The sequence below is a fragment of the Cricetulus griseus genome, chromosome 3 (genome assembly GCF_003668045.3).
Source record: "Cricetulus griseus strain 17A/GY chromosome 3, alternate assembly CriGri-PICRH-1.0, whole genome shotgun sequence".
NCBI classification, from domain to species: domain Eukaryota; kingdom Metazoa; phylum Chordata; class Mammalia; order Rodentia; family Cricetidae; genus Cricetulus; species Cricetulus griseus.
The window spans coordinates 95502310-95521703 of record NC_048596.1 but is presented as its reverse complement, the minus strand read 5'-3'; the positions used below and the strand labels follow the sequence as shown (position 1 = coordinate 95521703).

Genomic DNA, 19394 nt, shown 5'->3' with positions numbered 1-19394 from the left:
CAATAACAAGTGCATAATCATTTACAGACACACCGTAACACCCTCACTAATTATATTCTCATTAAACAGTCAACAGAGAAATCAACTAAAATTAGGAAGCATGCTGTTGAATGGGAAATTTGTTTATGTGATGATGTTTTGGTTTTGCTTTGCTTTTTGTTTATTTGCTTGCTTGCTTGCTTACTAGCTTGCTTGCTTTTAGCTGTATACAGGAATCATAATTCAAAATACAGACTTTTTAAATAAGAAGTTTGTAAACCCTCAAGACAATTCATAAATTAAATGCACCATCCTCTTAGCCTAGTGACAAGGAATCGGGTATTAGAGCTTTAATTCAGATAGGAACCTGGCATTTGCCTGTGACCCTTAATATATTTGGTCTGTTGTGGAGAAGAGATACAGATTAGAAAATGACAGCATTTAAGCTGTCTGAATAGGAATCACCATTGGGGGGCTTGAGGGAGGAGCACTCACTGGATGGAAGTTGTGCCTTTTCTTTGTAGCTGGATGTGCTGTGCTATGGGTCCAGCCGTCAGAGCGGCCTCAGTTCATCTCTTTAGGACATAAATTTATGAATCCCTCCAAATCCCAAAAGTCTTTATGAAATAGAAGAGCAGGCAATTGGCATAATTAGCAGGGTGGCATCAATGAATAAGGGAGCTGTTCCAAAGGAGAATTGCTCCCAAGAGAAGGATCTCATTCTTGGTCTCAGTGTTTTTGATGTCATCATCCACACCCACTAGTGTTTCAATATTTCCTTGATGGGGTGTCAACACACTGCATATGATGCAGGGAAACATACACAGCTATAGTCATCTAAGATCCCACAGGTGCATCCTTGGACACTAGGCTATTTTCTAATATTCATATTCTATATTTTGCAAGTAACCAAAGAACCACATAAAATATTGAATTGCAATAAATGATATAAATGCTCACACATTTAATGGGAGGTATAATTATGTCAAGATGAATATATAAGTGGATAATAGGGTGGACACATGAGTAGGTAGGAACCATGCACAGTCACCTTTTCGTGGAACATTGACAGTGCTATGAACAAAGAGGCATCAATCATCCTTGGACAGGTCAGGTTCTGAAGACAAGAGTAGGTTTCACAAATACATAAACACTAAAGTAGCTCCCAGAGTAATCTGGCTGACTTTGAAAAAGAAGATTGTTAAGTACAATAAAATCTCTATTCCTCAGAAGTTGGCAGACTCTCCAGTTACCTGGTCATGTTTCATGGTCTTATGGTGAGTTAGCAAGCACTTTGATTTGTGCTTATTGTGACTATGAAGACCCATGGGAGATTATTTATCCTACAATGCCAAAGTTATAATCAGAGTTAGGCCAGACAGTGGTGAGGCACACCTTTAATCCCAGCACTCCAGAGGCAGAGGTGGGTGGATCTCTGTGAGTTCGAGACCAGCCTGGTCTACAAGACCTAGTTCCAGAACTGCCTCCAAAGCCACAGAGAAACCCTGTCTCAAAAAACCAAAATCATCATCATCAGAGTAAGATGAACTAACCAGTTTTTATTCTGACAAGGCAAAGCTTGTATGCTTTAAAATCCATTCCTTACCCTTATATGTCTGTTCTCCATATAACAAGAGCTGAATTGTTTTTGGAATATTACAAAGTCCTGTATCAGTCACTTTCTAGATAAATTCAGCTGGTGGGAAGCACAGGTGTAGAGTCTGTCTGCCCCAGCCTACCTCAGGGTGTCTCTCAGGTAGATCACACCTTTTCCATTACTTCTGTGCTTGGGTTCACCTTTTCTGACATCTAGTAATTCCACCTCACATCATCATACAGTAGTAGCATCTGGTTACTGTACCTCTCCAGGATGCATTCCTGTCTGCTCTTCACTTTCTCAATTGCTTTGAAATCTGCCTAAACAAGTTCCAGGAAAAAATTCATTTCAAAATCTATGCTCATTCTATTGTAACTGATCTCCCAATTCCCCTGTCAGTGTTATTTGTCTGTGATTTTATAGCTAAGCACTTCAAACTGTGCCCCTTCTTTGCCAGTCAGCACTTAAGATATGTGGCTGTGAGAACCTAGTCAGGAAGGGGGTTTTATGGTCATATTTGTTTTATTATGCTGTGCTCTTCAGCAACACTTCTCCACTCAAATGCAAGGGACTGATACTAACAACATTAGATGGTTCCATTTTGCAGCTTTCCAACACTTGTTGAAACAAGTTACCATGTGTTCTTAAATACCTCAAAACATACCAGAAAATCTCCCTCCAATCCCCTTTCTCTGAAGAGTAAATATCAATCACAACTAACCTCTCCTCTGAATGCTAGAGAGCCCAGGACCACCTAATTCATGGCCTCTCCTAAAAATCTTGACTTTCAGCTTTGTGGCATTCTTTTTTCAAGACTGTACCACTTAATAATTACAAATTCCTCTTTTTGTCATCTAGTCCTAGGCTTAGAAGCCATTTCCTGAATTTTCTACTTTCAAGGTCACCTTTGGATTTTGGTTTGTCTGTCATATTCTCTAACACATGGTTAATAATCCTGCATGTTAATTGCTTATATTTTGACTGGACTATAAGTAAACTCTGATTTTGTTGCTTCTCTGATTTTGTTGCTTCCTGGAATGTGACTCACATATATCTGAATCCTACCATTAATAGAACATGATGTGCACTTAGCCATGTTGACTGGAAATAAATGTTGAAGTTGCCACTTCTCAGGATTGAGTGACAAGTGACTGAAGAACTGAGATCAGTCATTCATGGAGCAAAAGAAGCCTTGTATTTCATGGATGGGCACATCCTAGAGAGCAGTGTGATTCTGGCTTGGGTCCTTTTCAAATGAGTACATGGCTTTTACCAAGGGAAATTTGGGATTTGGATGGATTCATAAACATAAATGCCAATGGCATATTAACTTAAATCAAACACAGAATGAGAAAACAATGAAGAAATGCCTCTGTGAATAGAAAATCAACAAATGAAAAATCAGCTCTGAATATTTAATAGGTGAACTAAATACCTAAATACCAATGAACCATGGAACTTGCCTCTTCCCTCAACAAGAACCCAGAGACCGGTGTTAGCAAGTAAAGAATGGGAGGAAACCAAAGACTGTAATTCTGAATGCTGGGTAGTTGTGTGGTTACACTAAACCATAAATTCTAGCTGTCCATCTGAGGATACTTTGCTTTCTGGATATGATCCCCAAAATTCAGAGAACTGAGTTTCAACAGAGGATTTAGGAAGAACTGGCCCCGCTCAAACCATATAAAGGGGTAATAATAAAAATATACACTTACGTTCTCTCCACCCTTTATTTACTGGGCTTATACATTATCTACTGCATAAAACTGATATTTCTCGGGTATTGACCCTCACGGGTCTGCCTACCAATCTTCAGATAATGTGCCGTGTTGGCGTGAGAATTAATTGAGTTCATTTTCAGCTGAAACAGTACATGATTTAATTGTGCCAGTCTCTTTTAAGACCTCAGGAGACCAGGACCTCCCTGTAGAATTCCCAGACACAAAGTCAATATCAGTGTGCTCTCTCTCTGTAGAGATTAGGGTAAGATATAAAATTAACAGGCATGAATTCACTCCAGGAAAAAGAACATGTTCTGAGAGTGTGTCTCATCTGCCTGTTTTCTGGTGAGTTTTGAAGCTTTGAGGGGAGGGAGTGAGATGGCTGAAATCCTGCTCAGGAGAGGATTTACCTGAGTAACAGTAGGTGATAGTGAAATGGGCTAGGTAGACAGACAGGGTGTCTTAACAACAGCTTCCTGGTAGAATGAATAGAGATGGCAGAAATATGAGGCATTGAAAACTAGGTTATTGCTCTGGAGTTGTCACTCAATTATTTTGTAATTACATCACCAAGTAACTCCCTTCCCATGGTTAACTTCTAAGATTCAAAAAACAAACCTTATAAGGTGTAGCAACATTGCCACAAGTTCAAGAAGCAAAGTAGGACTCAGAACTCAAGACTACCCACTGTCCTTGGCGCAAGAGCTTAAGCACAGGTAATCAAACTTCATGTTTACATTTTCCATTCTAAGTGGGGAAATAGCATTCCCCAGAGAAGGCACACCAACTGGTTATCCAATAACAATTGATCAGCTCTGAAAACATACACATGAGCAACATTATACTGATTAAGGAAGTGATATTAAGGAATACATATGTGTATATATGTGTGTATGTATGCAGGTATATATGTATGTACATATGTATACACATATAAGAATATTTAATGAAAACACTATGAATCCAAAAGAGAAAAAGAAGGGATATATAGGGAGGTTGGAAGCAGAAAAGTGAAGGCAGAAATTATGTAATTATATTATAATCTCAATTTAAAAGAAAAAATTAATATTTAACCTCATACACTATGAGATAACATTTTTTGCTGAAATTTACAATATACCCTTTGAGAAAGGCCTTTTAAAGTCCCTGGGACATTAAATGGATAAGAGAAGTCAGCTAGTTATACCTACAGATGGGCTATAAATAGCCATTTCTAGTCTTTTCTCATTTGTGCCAAATATTGGAATCTATGGTCTGTAAACAAACCTTCCTGGAAACCAACTCTGCCTATTTCCCACTCCTTTCTAGACTCATACAAATCTCCATAGATACCTATTACTTAATTAAGTAATATTTTTAAAGCTGGAAAGGATTTACATTGTCCTTTAGCATAACAACCATAGATCAGTTATAGTGAATATTATTTTCCAAAGTCAGTATGTACCAGAGCCACGGCAGTCTGCCAAAGGGACCTTATCACATTAGCTTCTGTACATCTACAGTCACATACATATTCTAGTTTCCAGAATCAAAAGAAACCGTTTAGCCTTGGAGCCATGCTTTTGATGTCCTCTTCTTCACGTGTGTCTGCTTGAGTCAATTACCCTCCTTGTTTACAGGCTCCTGGAAAACCTCTGCTCAGAGACACAAAATTGTAGTTTCCTTTTTCTTTCCACTGTAATGTTTAATGATTCCTCAAGATCCTGAGTAGACAGTCCTACAGATCTCCATGAAAACTGTGTGTATCACTTACTCACCATGGCCAATGAGGTGGGCATTCATCACTGAGCCTGTTGCCACATATGTCAGGGATTAAATGTGCAATCACTTAAATTGGTCTCTGCAGAGAAACTTACACAAAGCATAGCCAATACACAAATGTTCTTTTTTCTCTGTCTGTTCCAACTTTCAGGAAATTCACAATCTCAGCATCACCCAGTTAAGGAAAATGTCTAATCATGGACATTGTGCCTGACAGCAGACACTATTTCTTCCAAAAATTCTAAACCTTAGTTTCTCAGACTTAGAATGATGTTGGCCCTGCCCTTCAAACACGATCACACCTTAATTCTTTCTTCTCTTCTCTCTGTTCCCTATTTAGTTCGATTGTCTTCTTTGTTTTCCAGTTTTGTTCTATGTAACCCTACAAATAGTTGAACTTGGCATAGTGGCACTCACCTTTATTCAAGCAGTCAAGAGGATTAGATGATAAGAAAGAGGGATCACAAGTTCAAGGACAGCCTGAGCTACAAAAACTAAATGTGGAGTTACTCAAATGGAAAACACAAAAGTCAACTCAGGGTGGTGAGTCCTGGATCTCAAAGACTCAGTCCTTAAGGGACAAGTGTATGCAATTACTGAGTACTAAACACAAAAGAGAAGCAATCATTGTAAGCACAGTGGAGTGGTACTGACTTGCTGGGAACCATAGTGCACTGAAATTATTCAGTGCCCCACAAAGTTGAGAAAGGCTTCCTAAAGAGAAAATGTTGTATGGCCTTACACTATGTCAGTGATTAGGTATTAAAATCTCGAAATCTGGGTTCTTTTCCTCCTCCTTTCCCATCAAAGAGAACTTCAAAGCATAGTCTGACCTTACTTATTTAGAAGCTGAAGAAGGAAAAGTCAAGAGAGTGGTATTTGTTTCTGCCAGATCTGTAGGCACACCTCATCACTACTGACCCCAAAGCTAAGACACATCTCTTTAAATCACTCAGAATCTATGTGTTTTGTGTGACATAAATGTTCTGGGTTTCTAATGCAAAGGAACTTAAGTCTAGCTTTGGCATGGATTTCTGGAGTTCTCCCAAAGGAGAGTATCCTAAAAGCAAAAACAAGTCAGTCAGATGAGAAGTCTTCTTGCATTCTCTGACCTTATCCTTCGTGAAATAATGAACAAAAGCATTGCTATGAGAGAAGACACAAAACAGTCACTCATAGAAGGAAAGCTATTAGAATTAAGTAATATGTAAGTCGTGGTCTCAAAAGAACCGGTAGAAAATAATCTTCATGCATGTAGCTAGAAGTTTGAATAAACAAATCAATGTGTGTGTGTGTGTGTGTGTGTGTGTGTGTGTGTGTGTGTGTGTGTGTTTACACATGTAAACTGAGAGAATGAACATGACAAGATATGTGTACTTCTTTGTTCAAGGGGAGGAGGAATGTGGGGCTACATTGTGTGAAGAGAACAAGTTTGTGAGGAAGAGCTGGGCTTTGGTGGCACATGCCTTTAATCCCAGCACTCGGGAGGCAGAGGCAGGCAGATCTCTGTGAGTTCGAGGCCAGCCTGGTCTCCAGAGTGAGTGTCAGGACAGGCTCCAAAGCTACACAGAGAAACCCTATTTCAAAAAACAAAACAACAACAAAAATAAAAGATTGTAAGGAAGAGAGTGGGAGTGCATTTTTCATTGGCAATGGATGGAAGTCAGGCCAAGTCCAGTGTGGAAGGACATGAATGATGAGTCTAATGTGAAAGCACATGAATGTGTCTTTTGAACAGCAGGTACTTTGACAGTAAAAGAGACTGTATCAAGGTGTAGAAGCTTCTTTTGGGGACAATGCCCTCCTATACTCTGAATATGAGTATACTTATTGGATAATTAGAATTTATGATTTTTCCAGAAATAGAATCTTTTGTCTCTTAACAAACATATGGATACTTTTCTTACTTTTTTATTTTTCTATATATCGTATCAAATTATTTTTAATAGTTTATTTTGTGCATTGGTGTTTTGTCTTCATGTATGTCTGTGTGAGACTGTCAGATCTTGGAGTTACAGACAGTTGTGAGCTGCCATTGAACCCGGGTCCTCTGGAAGAGCAGTCAGTGCCCTTCAAACACTGATCCATCTCTCCAGACACCATACTAATTATATTAATTATATTAAATTTTTGTACATTTTATTTATCTCATTTACATAAAAAGTTTATATTTGTCTTCCAAGGTGTGTCCTATTATGATTTTTAAAAAACATTTTGCTATTGTTTTTAAAAGTCCCCTGTTTTCAGTAACTGTGCCAATGGAAACTGATGTTCAAATATAGTCAATTACCTCAGTCTCTTATTTTCCGTTCCCCTTACCTCCCAAGTATCCACGATGATAAATGCTTGTTATGGAGTCTAGAGAGAAGGCTCAGTCATTAAGAGTACTTTCTGCCCTTGCAGGGACCTAGCTTTGGTTCTCAGCACCTTTGTGGCAACTCACAATGACCTGTAACTCCTTCTAGGGTATCTAATTCCCTCTTCTGGCCTTCACTGACTCCTGCACACACATGTCGTACATAAAGAAATGAAATCAAACACATACATATAAATAAAATACACAAACCTTTACGATTATAAAAATATAGCTCTAAGGAATTTTTCTCCATAATCAATGACATATGAACTAAATGATGTTTTCAAGGAAATATTTAAGCCTTTCTAAAAGTTATTAATGACCCCAATTCTTTCCTTGGGCAAAAATGATCCCTTTGAATTATTAAAATGCATGAAAAATAAGAATAATATGATGGAATCATGTTCCTCATCGCTAAGATTTTTGAAGTATCATACAATGTCTTTCTGCATCCATGAAACAGAGAAATGCTGTCCTGGTCTTTAGCTTGATGATCATAAAAATATGAAGAAAGGCAATATGCCTGCCTTATTTCAAACCAGTGGTTCATGAGTGAACCAGCTTTTAGTTATAGAGACTTCCTCACTGTATCTCTTGATTCCGGGTTTCTTGTCCTCCAGTGAACACAGCTCTTGGAATTCTCCAAGCAAAATCTGACCCAGAGACGCATCCTGGATTCTTCCTGTTATGGGGCTGTTTAATGTCACACGCCCTGCCTCCTTCCTCCTTACTGGTATCCCTGGTCTGGAGAGCCTCCATCCCTGGCTGGCAGGGCCTCTCTGTGTAATGTATGCTGTGGCCCTTGGGGGAAACACTGTGATCCTGCAGGCCGTACGATTGGAGCCCAACCTCCACGCTCCCATGTACTACTTCTTGTCCATGTTGTCTTTCAGTGATGTGGCCATGACCATGGCTACACTGCCCACTGTGCTTAGAACCTTCTGCTTTGATGCCCGAAGCATTGCCTTTGATGCCTGCCTAGTCCAGATGTTCCTCATTCACTCTTTCTCCATGATGGAGTCAGGTATTCTTCTGGCAATGAGCTTTGACCGATATGTGGCCATATGTGATCCCTTACATTATGCCACTGTGCTCACTAACGAATTCATTGCCGGGATGGGATTAGCTGTAACTGCTCGAAGCTTCATTACCCTTTTTCCTCTGCCCTTCCTAATCAAGAGGCTACCTATCTGCAGATCCAACGTTCTTTCCCACTCCTACTGTCTGCACCCAGACATGATGAAGCTTGCCTGTGCTGACATCACCATCAACAGTATCTATGGGCTCTTTGTTCTTGTGTCTACCTTTGGCATGGACCTGCTTTTTATCTTCCTCTCCTATGTCCTCATTTTGCGTTCCGTTATGGCCATTGCTTCTCACGAAGAACGCCTGAAAGCTCTCAACACATGTGTGTCACATATCTTGGCTGTGCTTGCATTTTATGTGCCAATGATAGGGGTCTCTACAGTGCACCGCTTTGGAAAACATGCCCCACGATACATACATGTTCTGATGTCCAACATTTATCTCTTTGTGCCTCCCGTACTCAATCCTCTCATTTACAGTGCCAAGACAAAGGAGATCCGCCGTGCCATCTTCCGAATGTTTCACCGTATCAAACTGTGACTTTCACATCTTTCTTTAGGATCTGATGATTACAGTGCCTATAGGTTTTCATTGATGATGCCATCATTATGATCATAATTTTCAGCATAAGAATTATGCATTACATGTAAATGTAGGGGAAGCTAATAGACCATGAAAATTGAGACGGAAAACGTACAGTATAAAATTATGAGATACAAAGCAATAATGCATTAAGCTGGCAGCTGTGCCATCCACAGAACGGTAACTGTTGGAGGCAACCGAGTAGTTATGTAATGTTTTACAGATTAACCTTCAGCTAGGAGTTATTTTTATAAAGTTAGCAATTTTTCCTAATGCAACAATTAATTTTACTGTCATAAAATGTGCCATGTTCTACTCAAAAGTCTTTATGTACATTGACTTAATGTTCATACTAATCACATGAGGCACAGAGGATGAATTGCTCAGAGTTACATAGATATTTGAGGTTAAATTATGTCGGTTTCCCACCCTACTGTAGGGGGAAATCTCATTTCATTGAGTGATCTGCATTGCATAATATTACCATTGCTGTCTTGATTTTCTCTGACATTATCCCTCTAAACATTCACAGGCTGCTTTAACTTCACAAGGTGAAATCTGATATACTTTTAGAACTCACTAAAAAATTGAATGAACAAAGATGACCCAGAAAACTAACAGCTGATGAAACTGAGAACTTTCTAGGTTTGATTCTACATCTTTTTTTCTACTGCATTTATCTTCCTGAATCATGAACTTTTCTATAGGGTGGTCAATATGCTGGAGTCATAGTTTCTATTTTCTCATACTTTCTTGGGATAACAATTCTCTTACATGCAATTCCATGCTAAGAGATGTCAGAAACTATATTCTGGGACTGTTAGAAAAAAAACACTCTGGGACACACAGCATAAAACATTCACAATTCACAATTAGAAAATAATTTTTATTCATTTATTACACTCCAATCCCAGTTTCCCTCCTTTTTTTCCTCCCACTTCCCCCCATCTCACCTCCCATCTGCTCCTTGGAGAGGGTAAGGAAGTCAACTATGTCTGTCCCATCACCCTATTGAGGCAAGACCAAGCGCCATCCTCCTCTGTGCCTAGACTGATCAAAGTATCTCTCCATAGAGAATGGGCTTCACCAAGTCAATTTACGCATTAGATCTTGGTGCCACTGCCAATGACCTCATATACTGCCCAAACAACACCACTGTCACCTGTATTCAGGGGGCGTAGTTCAGTCCTATGCAGGTTCCCCAGGTGTCAGAGTAGTCAGTGATCTCTCACTAGCTCAGGTCAGCTGGTTCTGTGGGTTTCCACATCATGGTCTTGACTCCTTTGTTCACATTACCACTCCTCCCTCACATCTATTGTACTCCAGGAGCTTGTCCCAATGGTTAGTTGTGGATTTCTTTATTTGCTTCCATCTGCTTCTGGAAGAGGGTTCTAGCTTCTCTGGGGTTGTGGATTGTAGGCTATGTATCCTTTGCTTTATGTCTGTTATCCACTTATGAGTGAGTGCCTACTATATCTGTCTTTCTGGTTCTGGGTTACCTAACTCAGGATGTTTGTTCTAGTGCTGTCCATTTGCCTGCAAATTTAAAGATGCCGTTGTTTCTTACCGCTGAGTAGTTAGAACATAATTCTTTCTGGCCTTCTTTTAGAATGATTTTCCTGTATGTCATTTCCTTGATGACAGAGAACTTTTGCTTCGGAAATGGCAAAGATGAGTGATGAGCACAAAGGGAGGGATCTCTCTGTGAATGTAGATATTGTCAGTATTTGTGAGCCAGATCTCAAAATTCACCATGACTACAGTAAGAAACTCATATGTTTTCTTCTGTGCTGAGTTAACTTTTTAGAGAATTGTTGAATAATGTAGCAACATGATTTCAAAGGAAAAATAAATAGGGATAGTTAGTATAGAGTCAACTGTAATTGTAAATTTAAAAATAACTTTCCTGAGTCATATAAGAAACTCCTATCTTGCTTTAGGATGCAACTGGTAATTTTAATAGCATCAGATTTTATTTCTAAATAAAGGTATCAATGAAAAGAAAGGGCTTAAGGGAGTTGCTAAATAAACATAAGTAAAACACTCCCTTGTCTTTGGCCAGCCAAAGACAAGGGAGACGTTTGTTTAACCGTATCTGACACTAAGAGGAAAAACAAAAAAAAAAAAAAAAAAAAACAAGAAGGAAGAGATGAGGGGGCTCCTCAAATGGCCTCTGGTTCGGCTCCACTTTCTCCCTTCCTTTCTCCACCATCAAATTCAAATTGAAATGCTTTTCAGAAGCCAAGCAGAAAGGCTGGAGTTTCGTTTTGCTTTATTTGGGGGTTTGTGACTGCTTATACAGTAATTGTCAAAGCCATAGGTAAGCCACCCCTGCTGCTATAACCCTAAGCAGACCTAAGCTAACCACTATTGGGTTTTATTGCTGTTTTGTTGCAATGTTTCCTTTGAAGTCAACATTTACTTCCATAGTGAAATAACAAAATATCTATTTCAGTTCCAGGAAAAATATTTGGAAGACAATTCTTTTACTTCTTTAAGTCTGCTTAGACATAGTTTCAACTTAAAAAAATGAAGTATTGGACATCATTCAATCTAAAATTATTGAGAAGACAAGTTTATAGTTTGCAGAAAGTACGTGTGAGTGTGGAAGTCATGCTTTTGTCCTGTATTCTCATGGATACATGTCTCATCCTCCATATCAAAGAATGAGCTGGCTGATACAAACAAAAGCTAGGAGGAGCAATTATGACTGTGCAGGATTCATGATCTCTGTGACTTATAGTTAAGACTCATAAAAGTCCTATGATAACTAAGATCCAATACAGAACATAAGAAACAACCAAGTCACATTGCAGGGAGCTCCACAGGAATCCAAGGAAGAGAGGTTCTTCAGAAATGAACCTCACAAGAAGATAGCACCCATGCTCCTGGCAGTAGGTAGCCATTAGTGTCATATTCTATGTACCATAAAGCAGAATCAAGGAAGTAATTTGAAAAGCTGACCAGCTCTTCTCAGATACCATAACTTTGCTGCTGCAGAAACAGTTCAACTGGTCTGGAAGCACTCTTCACCTCCCATGTCTTTATAAAGTAATAAACAAATCAGGACACCACAACTTCATCTTTCAAGTTAGGTTATATATCCCCAAGGTCATTTCCTCATTGAGAGGGTTCACTGCTCCATTACCAACTGGGTGTGTTTTCTAATTGTGATGATGAGCCCTGAACTCAGAGTCCTCTGTCATGCTATTACACTTTCAGTAGGAAGGGATCTATTTGTTGCTGCTTGTGCAAGTTGTTCGTATTTATTAAATAAAACTTTTCCCTTTCCTTCGATTATATACAAATGATTAGCTCATCAAATATATGTGATAAAATAGAGGAAATAATTATCCTTAAATGAATGTTTTATTTATTGATTTTATTTCTGCTTGTATAATTTACACACAAGCTGACAGCACTTGAAGTTTTGCTATTTCATTGCAATTCACTTAAACCTCCAACACTCTTCAAATGTAAAGCACAATCTCAGGATAAGACTTTTATGAATCTCTAGATGCAGATATTACTCACCAAACACTGGTGCATAGCAGGCTCAGATGTACAGAGAGTCTCAATTAGAACTCCAAAAGACAACCTCAGTCTTAACATTTGCTTCCAGCATGTTGCTCAGAAAATTTTTCAGTGTTCATTCTTTCAAATACAGAAATTAATTATCAGCCTTATGTAATCTCAGCTTTAAAACACTATGGAGACTGGGGAAAGGGAGGTTCTGAGGTTCACTGTTTCTGAACTTTGTTCTTTCCTTTAAAGAGATGTAATGTTTCATTACATCTCTTTATTTATTCACTCAATAATGTTTATTGAAACCTACAGTGTACCAGATGCGGCGTTAGGTCTGTGACAATATGACTTAGTCATTGGAGGCTGGGGAATCCTCCATGAAGAGTTATAGGAAGAATGTGGTCTGTCAACTACTCCAGTGATTATATTTATTTATCTGCATACACAGTCCTCTTTTCTTTTTTTGTTCCTTTTTTATTAGCATGTATTAATTATCCCTGGATTTGATGTGATATTTTAGTGCATGCATGCTGTATGCCTTTTATCCACTGTCCCCTTCACAACCTGTGGTACTTAAAGGTCTACATCCAGGCCACTTTCCCAAATTCCACATAAGGGAAAAACATGTGGTATTTGTTGGTAACTGTGATGAAATGGTGTCACTGGTGAAGTAAATCTCCATATAAATTGTGTGAAGGCATAACAAAGGCTGAATAGCAAAAACTATATATTAAGGGTAAATATAAACATGGAGAAACAAGATTCCTGAGTGCTGGGGATTGAACCCAGGGCCTGGTGCATGCTGGACTAGCACTTCACTCCTGAACTACATTTCTAGTTCTCTAAGGTCTTGACATCCAATTCCTATTATCATTGTTAAGTGAGATTAGCTACTTCTTAAATATTGATCAGGTTAGAGCTTAACAGATGGTCAAATGGCTTTTTCTATACTGAATACAACACAAAGGCAACTTCTGAACATGTAGAAAATTAAGTAAAATAATTTAAAAATTTAAACTAATTCCTACTAAGCAGACATATCCAAAGCCTCTATATCAGTTAGTGACAGGTAGTAGATTGGAAATACTTCACACAATAATTATTCAACAATAAGGGAGATTTGTCATTATGCTTAATGAGAAACACAACCCAGCATTTAGAATCTGAATGTCCATAAGACTATTTTTACAAATAACATGAATAACTGTTTCCAACTATAAAGAAGAGTTGTTGGAAGCAAACAGGTACAAACTGGACAATGCTGTTTTATTTATTATCAAACATAATTTTTCAAATAATAAAGCTTCTCAGTCAATATAAAAATATTACTAATGGTTCTTTATTTAGAAGTTAACACACTGTATAAAATATTTATTTTCTAGTAAGAATACATATATTAATTCCAAAATAAAAATTACAAGTCTCATTTATGGATTCAATTCATATTTGTTAAACAGTAGCAAAGCATAATACATATGTGTTAGTATGAATGGCAAATACTTTCCATGCTCAATTTAACAATATAACTCAATATAACAATGATATGATTCAAGTACTCATCATTCTTATGCCTTATTATGTAACTAAATTGTATAGCTAAAATTGAGCTTCAGTTTTTTTCACTGTATTTATATATTTATTTTGTGTGTATGTGTGTGCTAGTGCAGGCATATCTGTGCCATGTTGAGCAAATGAAGGTTAGAGGACAACTCTCAGGAGCTGGTTCTGTCCTACAAAACTTTGTTGGATCCGAGGACTGTACCTTGGTCATCAGGTCTGTGTGCAAGCTCCTCTACTTGCTGAACTATTTCACTTGTCCCAAATTTCAAATTTTAAAAAATCTGAAAAATACTGAACTCAGACCGGTGGTTTATGATTTCAGAGAGAGAGAGAGAGAGAGAGAGAGAGAGAGAGAGAGAGAGAGAGAGAGAGCTCAAACTTCTGCTGGTATGAATTTAAAGCCAAGGGTTCATTGTTGTCCTTGGCATTTTGCATATTTGTATATAACTGTGTAGAATTGCCTTCTCTCCCTCTTTCCTAATACTAATAAAGTTGACTTTCATTATGACCCAGAAGGTTCTTGGAAGAGAAAATCCACTGGTCAGTTACTTCTGTGGCTTTGCAACAGCTCAATGTAGCATGTTTCTGAGCCCAAGCTGAACGTGTTCCGGAGGATGCTTCATCCTATCTCTGCTGCAACCTACATCTACAGGTGTTGCTTCCAAGTCAGCCCTCATCTTGCAACACTATAGCCCTCTCTTCTGCCTGGTCCCCTACACTCTTCCTGCTACCTATCCAGAACCTTCTTTATCTCACAAAATGCCCTCTTTCTTTTGCTTAAGGTGCTTTACCTCAGGTTTACTCCGAATTCTTTTGAAAGAGCTCATTTGCTAAGCATTTTTGAGATTGGAGGAGTCTTGGGACTATGATGGTAGTACTTTGTCACCTCAGGTCTCTAAGATTTTGAAACCTGTAAGCTTTGTGTCTAGTTTTACCAATCCACAGCAAAGCCATCTACTCAAGTTTCTTCTTGAAATATATTTTTCTATAGTTGGAAACAAGTATTTCTATATCTGTTACCTTCATTGTGTCATACGTAGATTTTTATTTTACTTTTTTGTTGCTTAATTTACATTCAAGGATGGGCATTTAGGAGCAATTCAAGTGTATGCTCTCTTTTGCTTAAGTCACTGCCCTGTTACTTGGTCTACATAGCTTTACTTTCTAAAACTTATTTCATCATCTTACAGGAAAAATGTAAAGAGATATCACTTTTAGAAGACCTCTGCCTAAAGTATCTTCTTTCTCCACTACCTTCCTTTAAGCTTAACTTACATGATATCCTTCCACTGCCTGGTGGAAGTCTCTAGGCCACTGTGCTTATTTCTACCAGTATCCACCTGCCTGTTTCATGTGGGTTGTGTTCACATTTATGGATCTTAGAAGGTTTCTGTCTTTTCATGGCTGTGATTCTATGATTTTCCTTGCATCTTTCATTTCTTGGTCTCTGTTGTAGCTCATGGGGTGGCCTTGGGCAGTGCTATTCATTGTAGGACATAAACCTATATGCCAGTAGACTGTAGGTCACACTGCCACAGCTTATGAAGGGAGGAACTTCCCTCTCGATTAGTCACTAATATCAGTTCATCTTCCACTCAGTGTGCCTATTAGCTTCTTAGGAGAAATTTAATCTTCCCCTTAGTTGTGCCTGAGTGAGGACAGCACATGTCACCATGGTCAAATAGCTATTGTATAATTCAAAAGTTTAAAGATACCCCAAACTATTATTCTTTTATCAGATAATATCATATATATGTATATACATATATATATATGAATGAATTTATTTTTATATTACTTGAAAACATAGATATTAGTGGTATATTGGAATCAAACAAGATCTAATTCAGGAGTCTTTTTTTTGTTTGGTTGGAGAGAATTAATTTGCAGAAAACTATGACCTAATTAATTACATGGTATTTTAAGTTGCAGATTGTGTCTAGGCTGTATCTTGCAAGAAATGCATACTCCCAAATGTAGGAACATATCTAAAAATATATATGTTTAATGGATCCACAGACTATCTTGATACATTCAAACATTAACAAAAACAAAAATATCTAAGTCTAAGCTATGCAGTGCTTCAAAAAAAATTCTTCCCAATCAAAACTTGGTGCCTGACAACATCTTGTGTAGCCTCCTGCGAATCTCCTTTGTCTTGATGGAATAGATAATGGGATTGAGCATTGGAGGGACAAAGAGATAGACCAAGGATGTGAACTTGTGCACATACTCTGGGGCATGCTTTACAAATCTGTGGACCATTGATACACTAATCATGGGCACATAGAAGATTAGCACAGCAGATATATGTGATACACATGTGTTGAGTGTCTTAAGCCTCTCTTCCCGGGAGGCAATGGCCAACACAGAGTGCAGAATGAGCACATAGGAGAGAAGGATGAGCAATGAATCTACACCAAAGGCAGAGATGACAATAAACAGACCATACATGCTGTTGATGGTGGTATCTCCACAGGGTAGGCGGATCAGGTCTGGATGTAAGCAGTAGGAATGTGTCAGAACATTGGCCTTACAGAAGGGCAGCCTCTTCAGTAGGAAAGGAAGTGGAAAGACCATGCAGAAGCTGCGGATAATGATAGACATGCCCATATGGGCCACACGGGCATCAGTAAGCACTGAAGAGTAGTGCAAGGGGTTACAGATGGCCACATACCTGTCAAAACTCATGGCCAGCAGAATCCCAGACTCTGTCCAGGAAAAAAAGTGTATGAAGAACATCTGGGCCAAGCAGGCATCGAAGGCAGTCTCTGGGACATGAAAGCACATAGAAGCCAGCACCGTGGGCAAAGTAGAAAAGGACACCCCCAGGTCATTGACAGATAGAAGGGACAGGAAGTAGTACATTGGCTGGTGCAAACTCTGTTCCTCCTTTATGATGAAGAGAATCAGGGCATTGCCTACAATGGAGATAATGTACAGCAGCAGCAGGAGGGCAGCTAGCCAGTGCTCCATACTCTCCATCTCTGGGAAGCCCGTTAGTGTGAAGCTAGTAATGCTTGAGGTGTTAGTCTGGACACTCCTCATCAGGATTGCTGAGTAGCTACCCAACAACTGTAGGGAGATATACCAGAGTGAAGTGAGATTGGGCCATGGAAAAAGTAAAGAGTGGTAAGTGTCTTGAGAACAGAAAGAAGTAATGCTTAGATTCCTGCACCAAAGACTATGGAAAGATCAGGAAAGAACAGACTGTATGAGCCCTTTCCCTTTCCCAAGAGAATTCTCTGGACTCTTTTTTAAACATTATTCTTTATTCTTCCTGTCATGTTATTTACAGGTGCTTATATCTTTATGACATGGTCTTTCTTGCCTCTGGTTTTTAGACATCATCATACAGCAAGTGCTCAATGAATTTAGTTCTTAATATATTAGGGCTGATTTATTCTCTTCTATGCAAGTTATGACACCTCTTGACAAGATTCTGTTCTGTCTTCTTTCTCCTGAATTCAAATAGCATCCCAGTAACTCTTCTCCTCTTTGTTGTTTAAGCCCCTCATTTATTCCCTAGTATTCAATAACCCCACTCTTTGCCACTCCTGGTTGCTTTTGATTTTGCTTCCTGTATGTTTATATGTTTCCTTGGATCAAATACTCTCAAACTGAACTGTATGCTGCATCAACTTGAGGGGCTTAAAAATGCTGTTCAGGCCACATGCATAGCAGTTGCATGTGAAAGCCTGGAAGAAGAACTAAGGAATCCACTAAAAAAAGATAATGTAATGTTTCTTTCCCACTCTGGCTTATTTCACTTAATATTATTGTCTTTAGTACATATATTTTTCTTGAAATGATGTAATTTCATTGTTCCTTATAGAAGAATAAAATTCATTCTTATACACACATGTACACGTGTGTATGCAAGTGTGAGTGTATGTGTGCGTGCGTGCGTGCGTGCGTGTGCGTGCGTGCGTGCGTGCGTGCGTGCGTGTGTGTGTGTGTGTGTGTGTGTATCATATTTCCTTTACATATTTGTAGACTGGCACACCTGTAAGGCAATTTCAGTTTGGCTCTTGCTTTATTGTGTTTTATTCATTCATTTTTTTATCACACGTAATGACAGTGACAGATATGTGATTCCTAGATTAGTGTCTTTCTCCCATAATCAATTATGAGCTCCCATCATGACATGCATTTCCTTTTATTTTTAAATTATATCATATTTGCATTTACCTATTTAGTGGAAGAGCATGTACCATGACACATGTGAAAATCAGAAGATAACTTACCAAAGTTGTTTCTCCCTTTCTACCATGTGGGTCCCAGGTACCAGGCTCAGACTATGAGGCTTCGGGGCAAATGCTTTTGCCTGCTAAGCCATCTCACATCTCCATTCTTTTCATTTTATCCTCAATGTTTAGGCAGGTAAATTGGCATACAAATCCCTAAACTAGGACTCAGTGATTGCTAGGTCTATTTTCAATTTTACAAAATGGTATTAAACTAATAAACTGCTTTAATAACAATACATTAACACCTACATTTTAAGTGTAAAATTATGAAACAAGTAAATTAATATGAACTCAATTCCCACACACCAACTGTAAATTTAACTTTATAATAAATTATTTTCTCATTAAAAGAATATAAAAATAATATAGAATAAAGTACTTGAAGTGAATATTCAGGCTTCTACTACAAGTCACATGCTAAATAAATGGCAGATAAGAAAGTAGCAAGGAAAGCAGATTCTTAGAGTGTTAGAATACCTGGTCTTGTGTCCAAACTACTGTTCTAATTCCAACCAGTTTCCCATTCAAAGACTCTCATCTTTTGTATCGTTCTTGTCTAATTACCTAATGAGAATAACTGAGTTAATCACACTGAAGCATTGATCCAAATCAAAACTGTCTTTGACAAACAAAAACCTAGATGCCTCTCTGAGGCTCCGTACCAGGACCTGTGAGCATCCCTGCAAGATAAGGGCCAAGGTTCCCACTTACCTCTTCAGGGTAGATCTAGTAGCTGTAAAAAAAAAAAAAAATAGGTAGTCAAGGTGCTTGCCCAGAGAATAAACACCAAATACTCTACTACATGATGTGCTAGTCTATATTCACTTCCTGCTCTGGGATCTATGAAGCTGCCTCTTAAGAGTCCATTGAGCCTGGTTGGGACAGCCTGGGGAGATGGTTAGGGAATGGGAAGTATGAAAACTCTTGAGTAATTGTGCTCCCTTGTGCTTTGTCATTCCTCCCACTTAAAGATACTA

At 38.5% G+C, this 19394-nt stretch overlaps 2 protein-coding genes across 2 annotated transcripts; one reads left to right on the top strand and one right to left on the bottom strand.

The window, feature by feature from the left end:
- The first annotated feature begins 8101 nt into the window (after window positions 1–8101).
- LOC100770951 (olfactory receptor 51I2) lies at window positions 8102–9040 on the top strand. The gene has a single exon (XM_027408034.1). The coding sequence runs from the start codon at window positions 8102–8104 to the stop codon at window positions 9038–9040; it is 939 nt and encodes a 312-aa protein (XP_027263835.1).
- A 7230-nt stretch (window positions 9041–16270) lies between these two features.
- LOC100771237 (olfactory receptor 51I2) lies at window positions 16271–17215 on the bottom strand. The gene has a single exon (XM_027408035.1). It carries the CDS (start codon window positions 17213–17215, stop codon window positions 16271–16273), a length of 945 nt encoding a protein of 314 aa, XP_027263836.1.
- Window positions 17216–19394: the final 2179 nt, after the last annotated feature.

What these genes read in the sequence shown, in the direction of transcription:
- LOC100770951 (XM_027408034.1), top strand. Translation starts at nt 8,102, where the DNA reads ATGGGGCTGTTTAATGTCACACGCCCTGCCTCCTTCCTCCTTACTGGT.
- LOC100771237 (XM_027408035.1), bottom strand. Translation starts at nt 17,215, where the DNA reads ATGAGGAGTGTCCAGACTAACACCTCAAGCATTACTAGCTTCACACTA.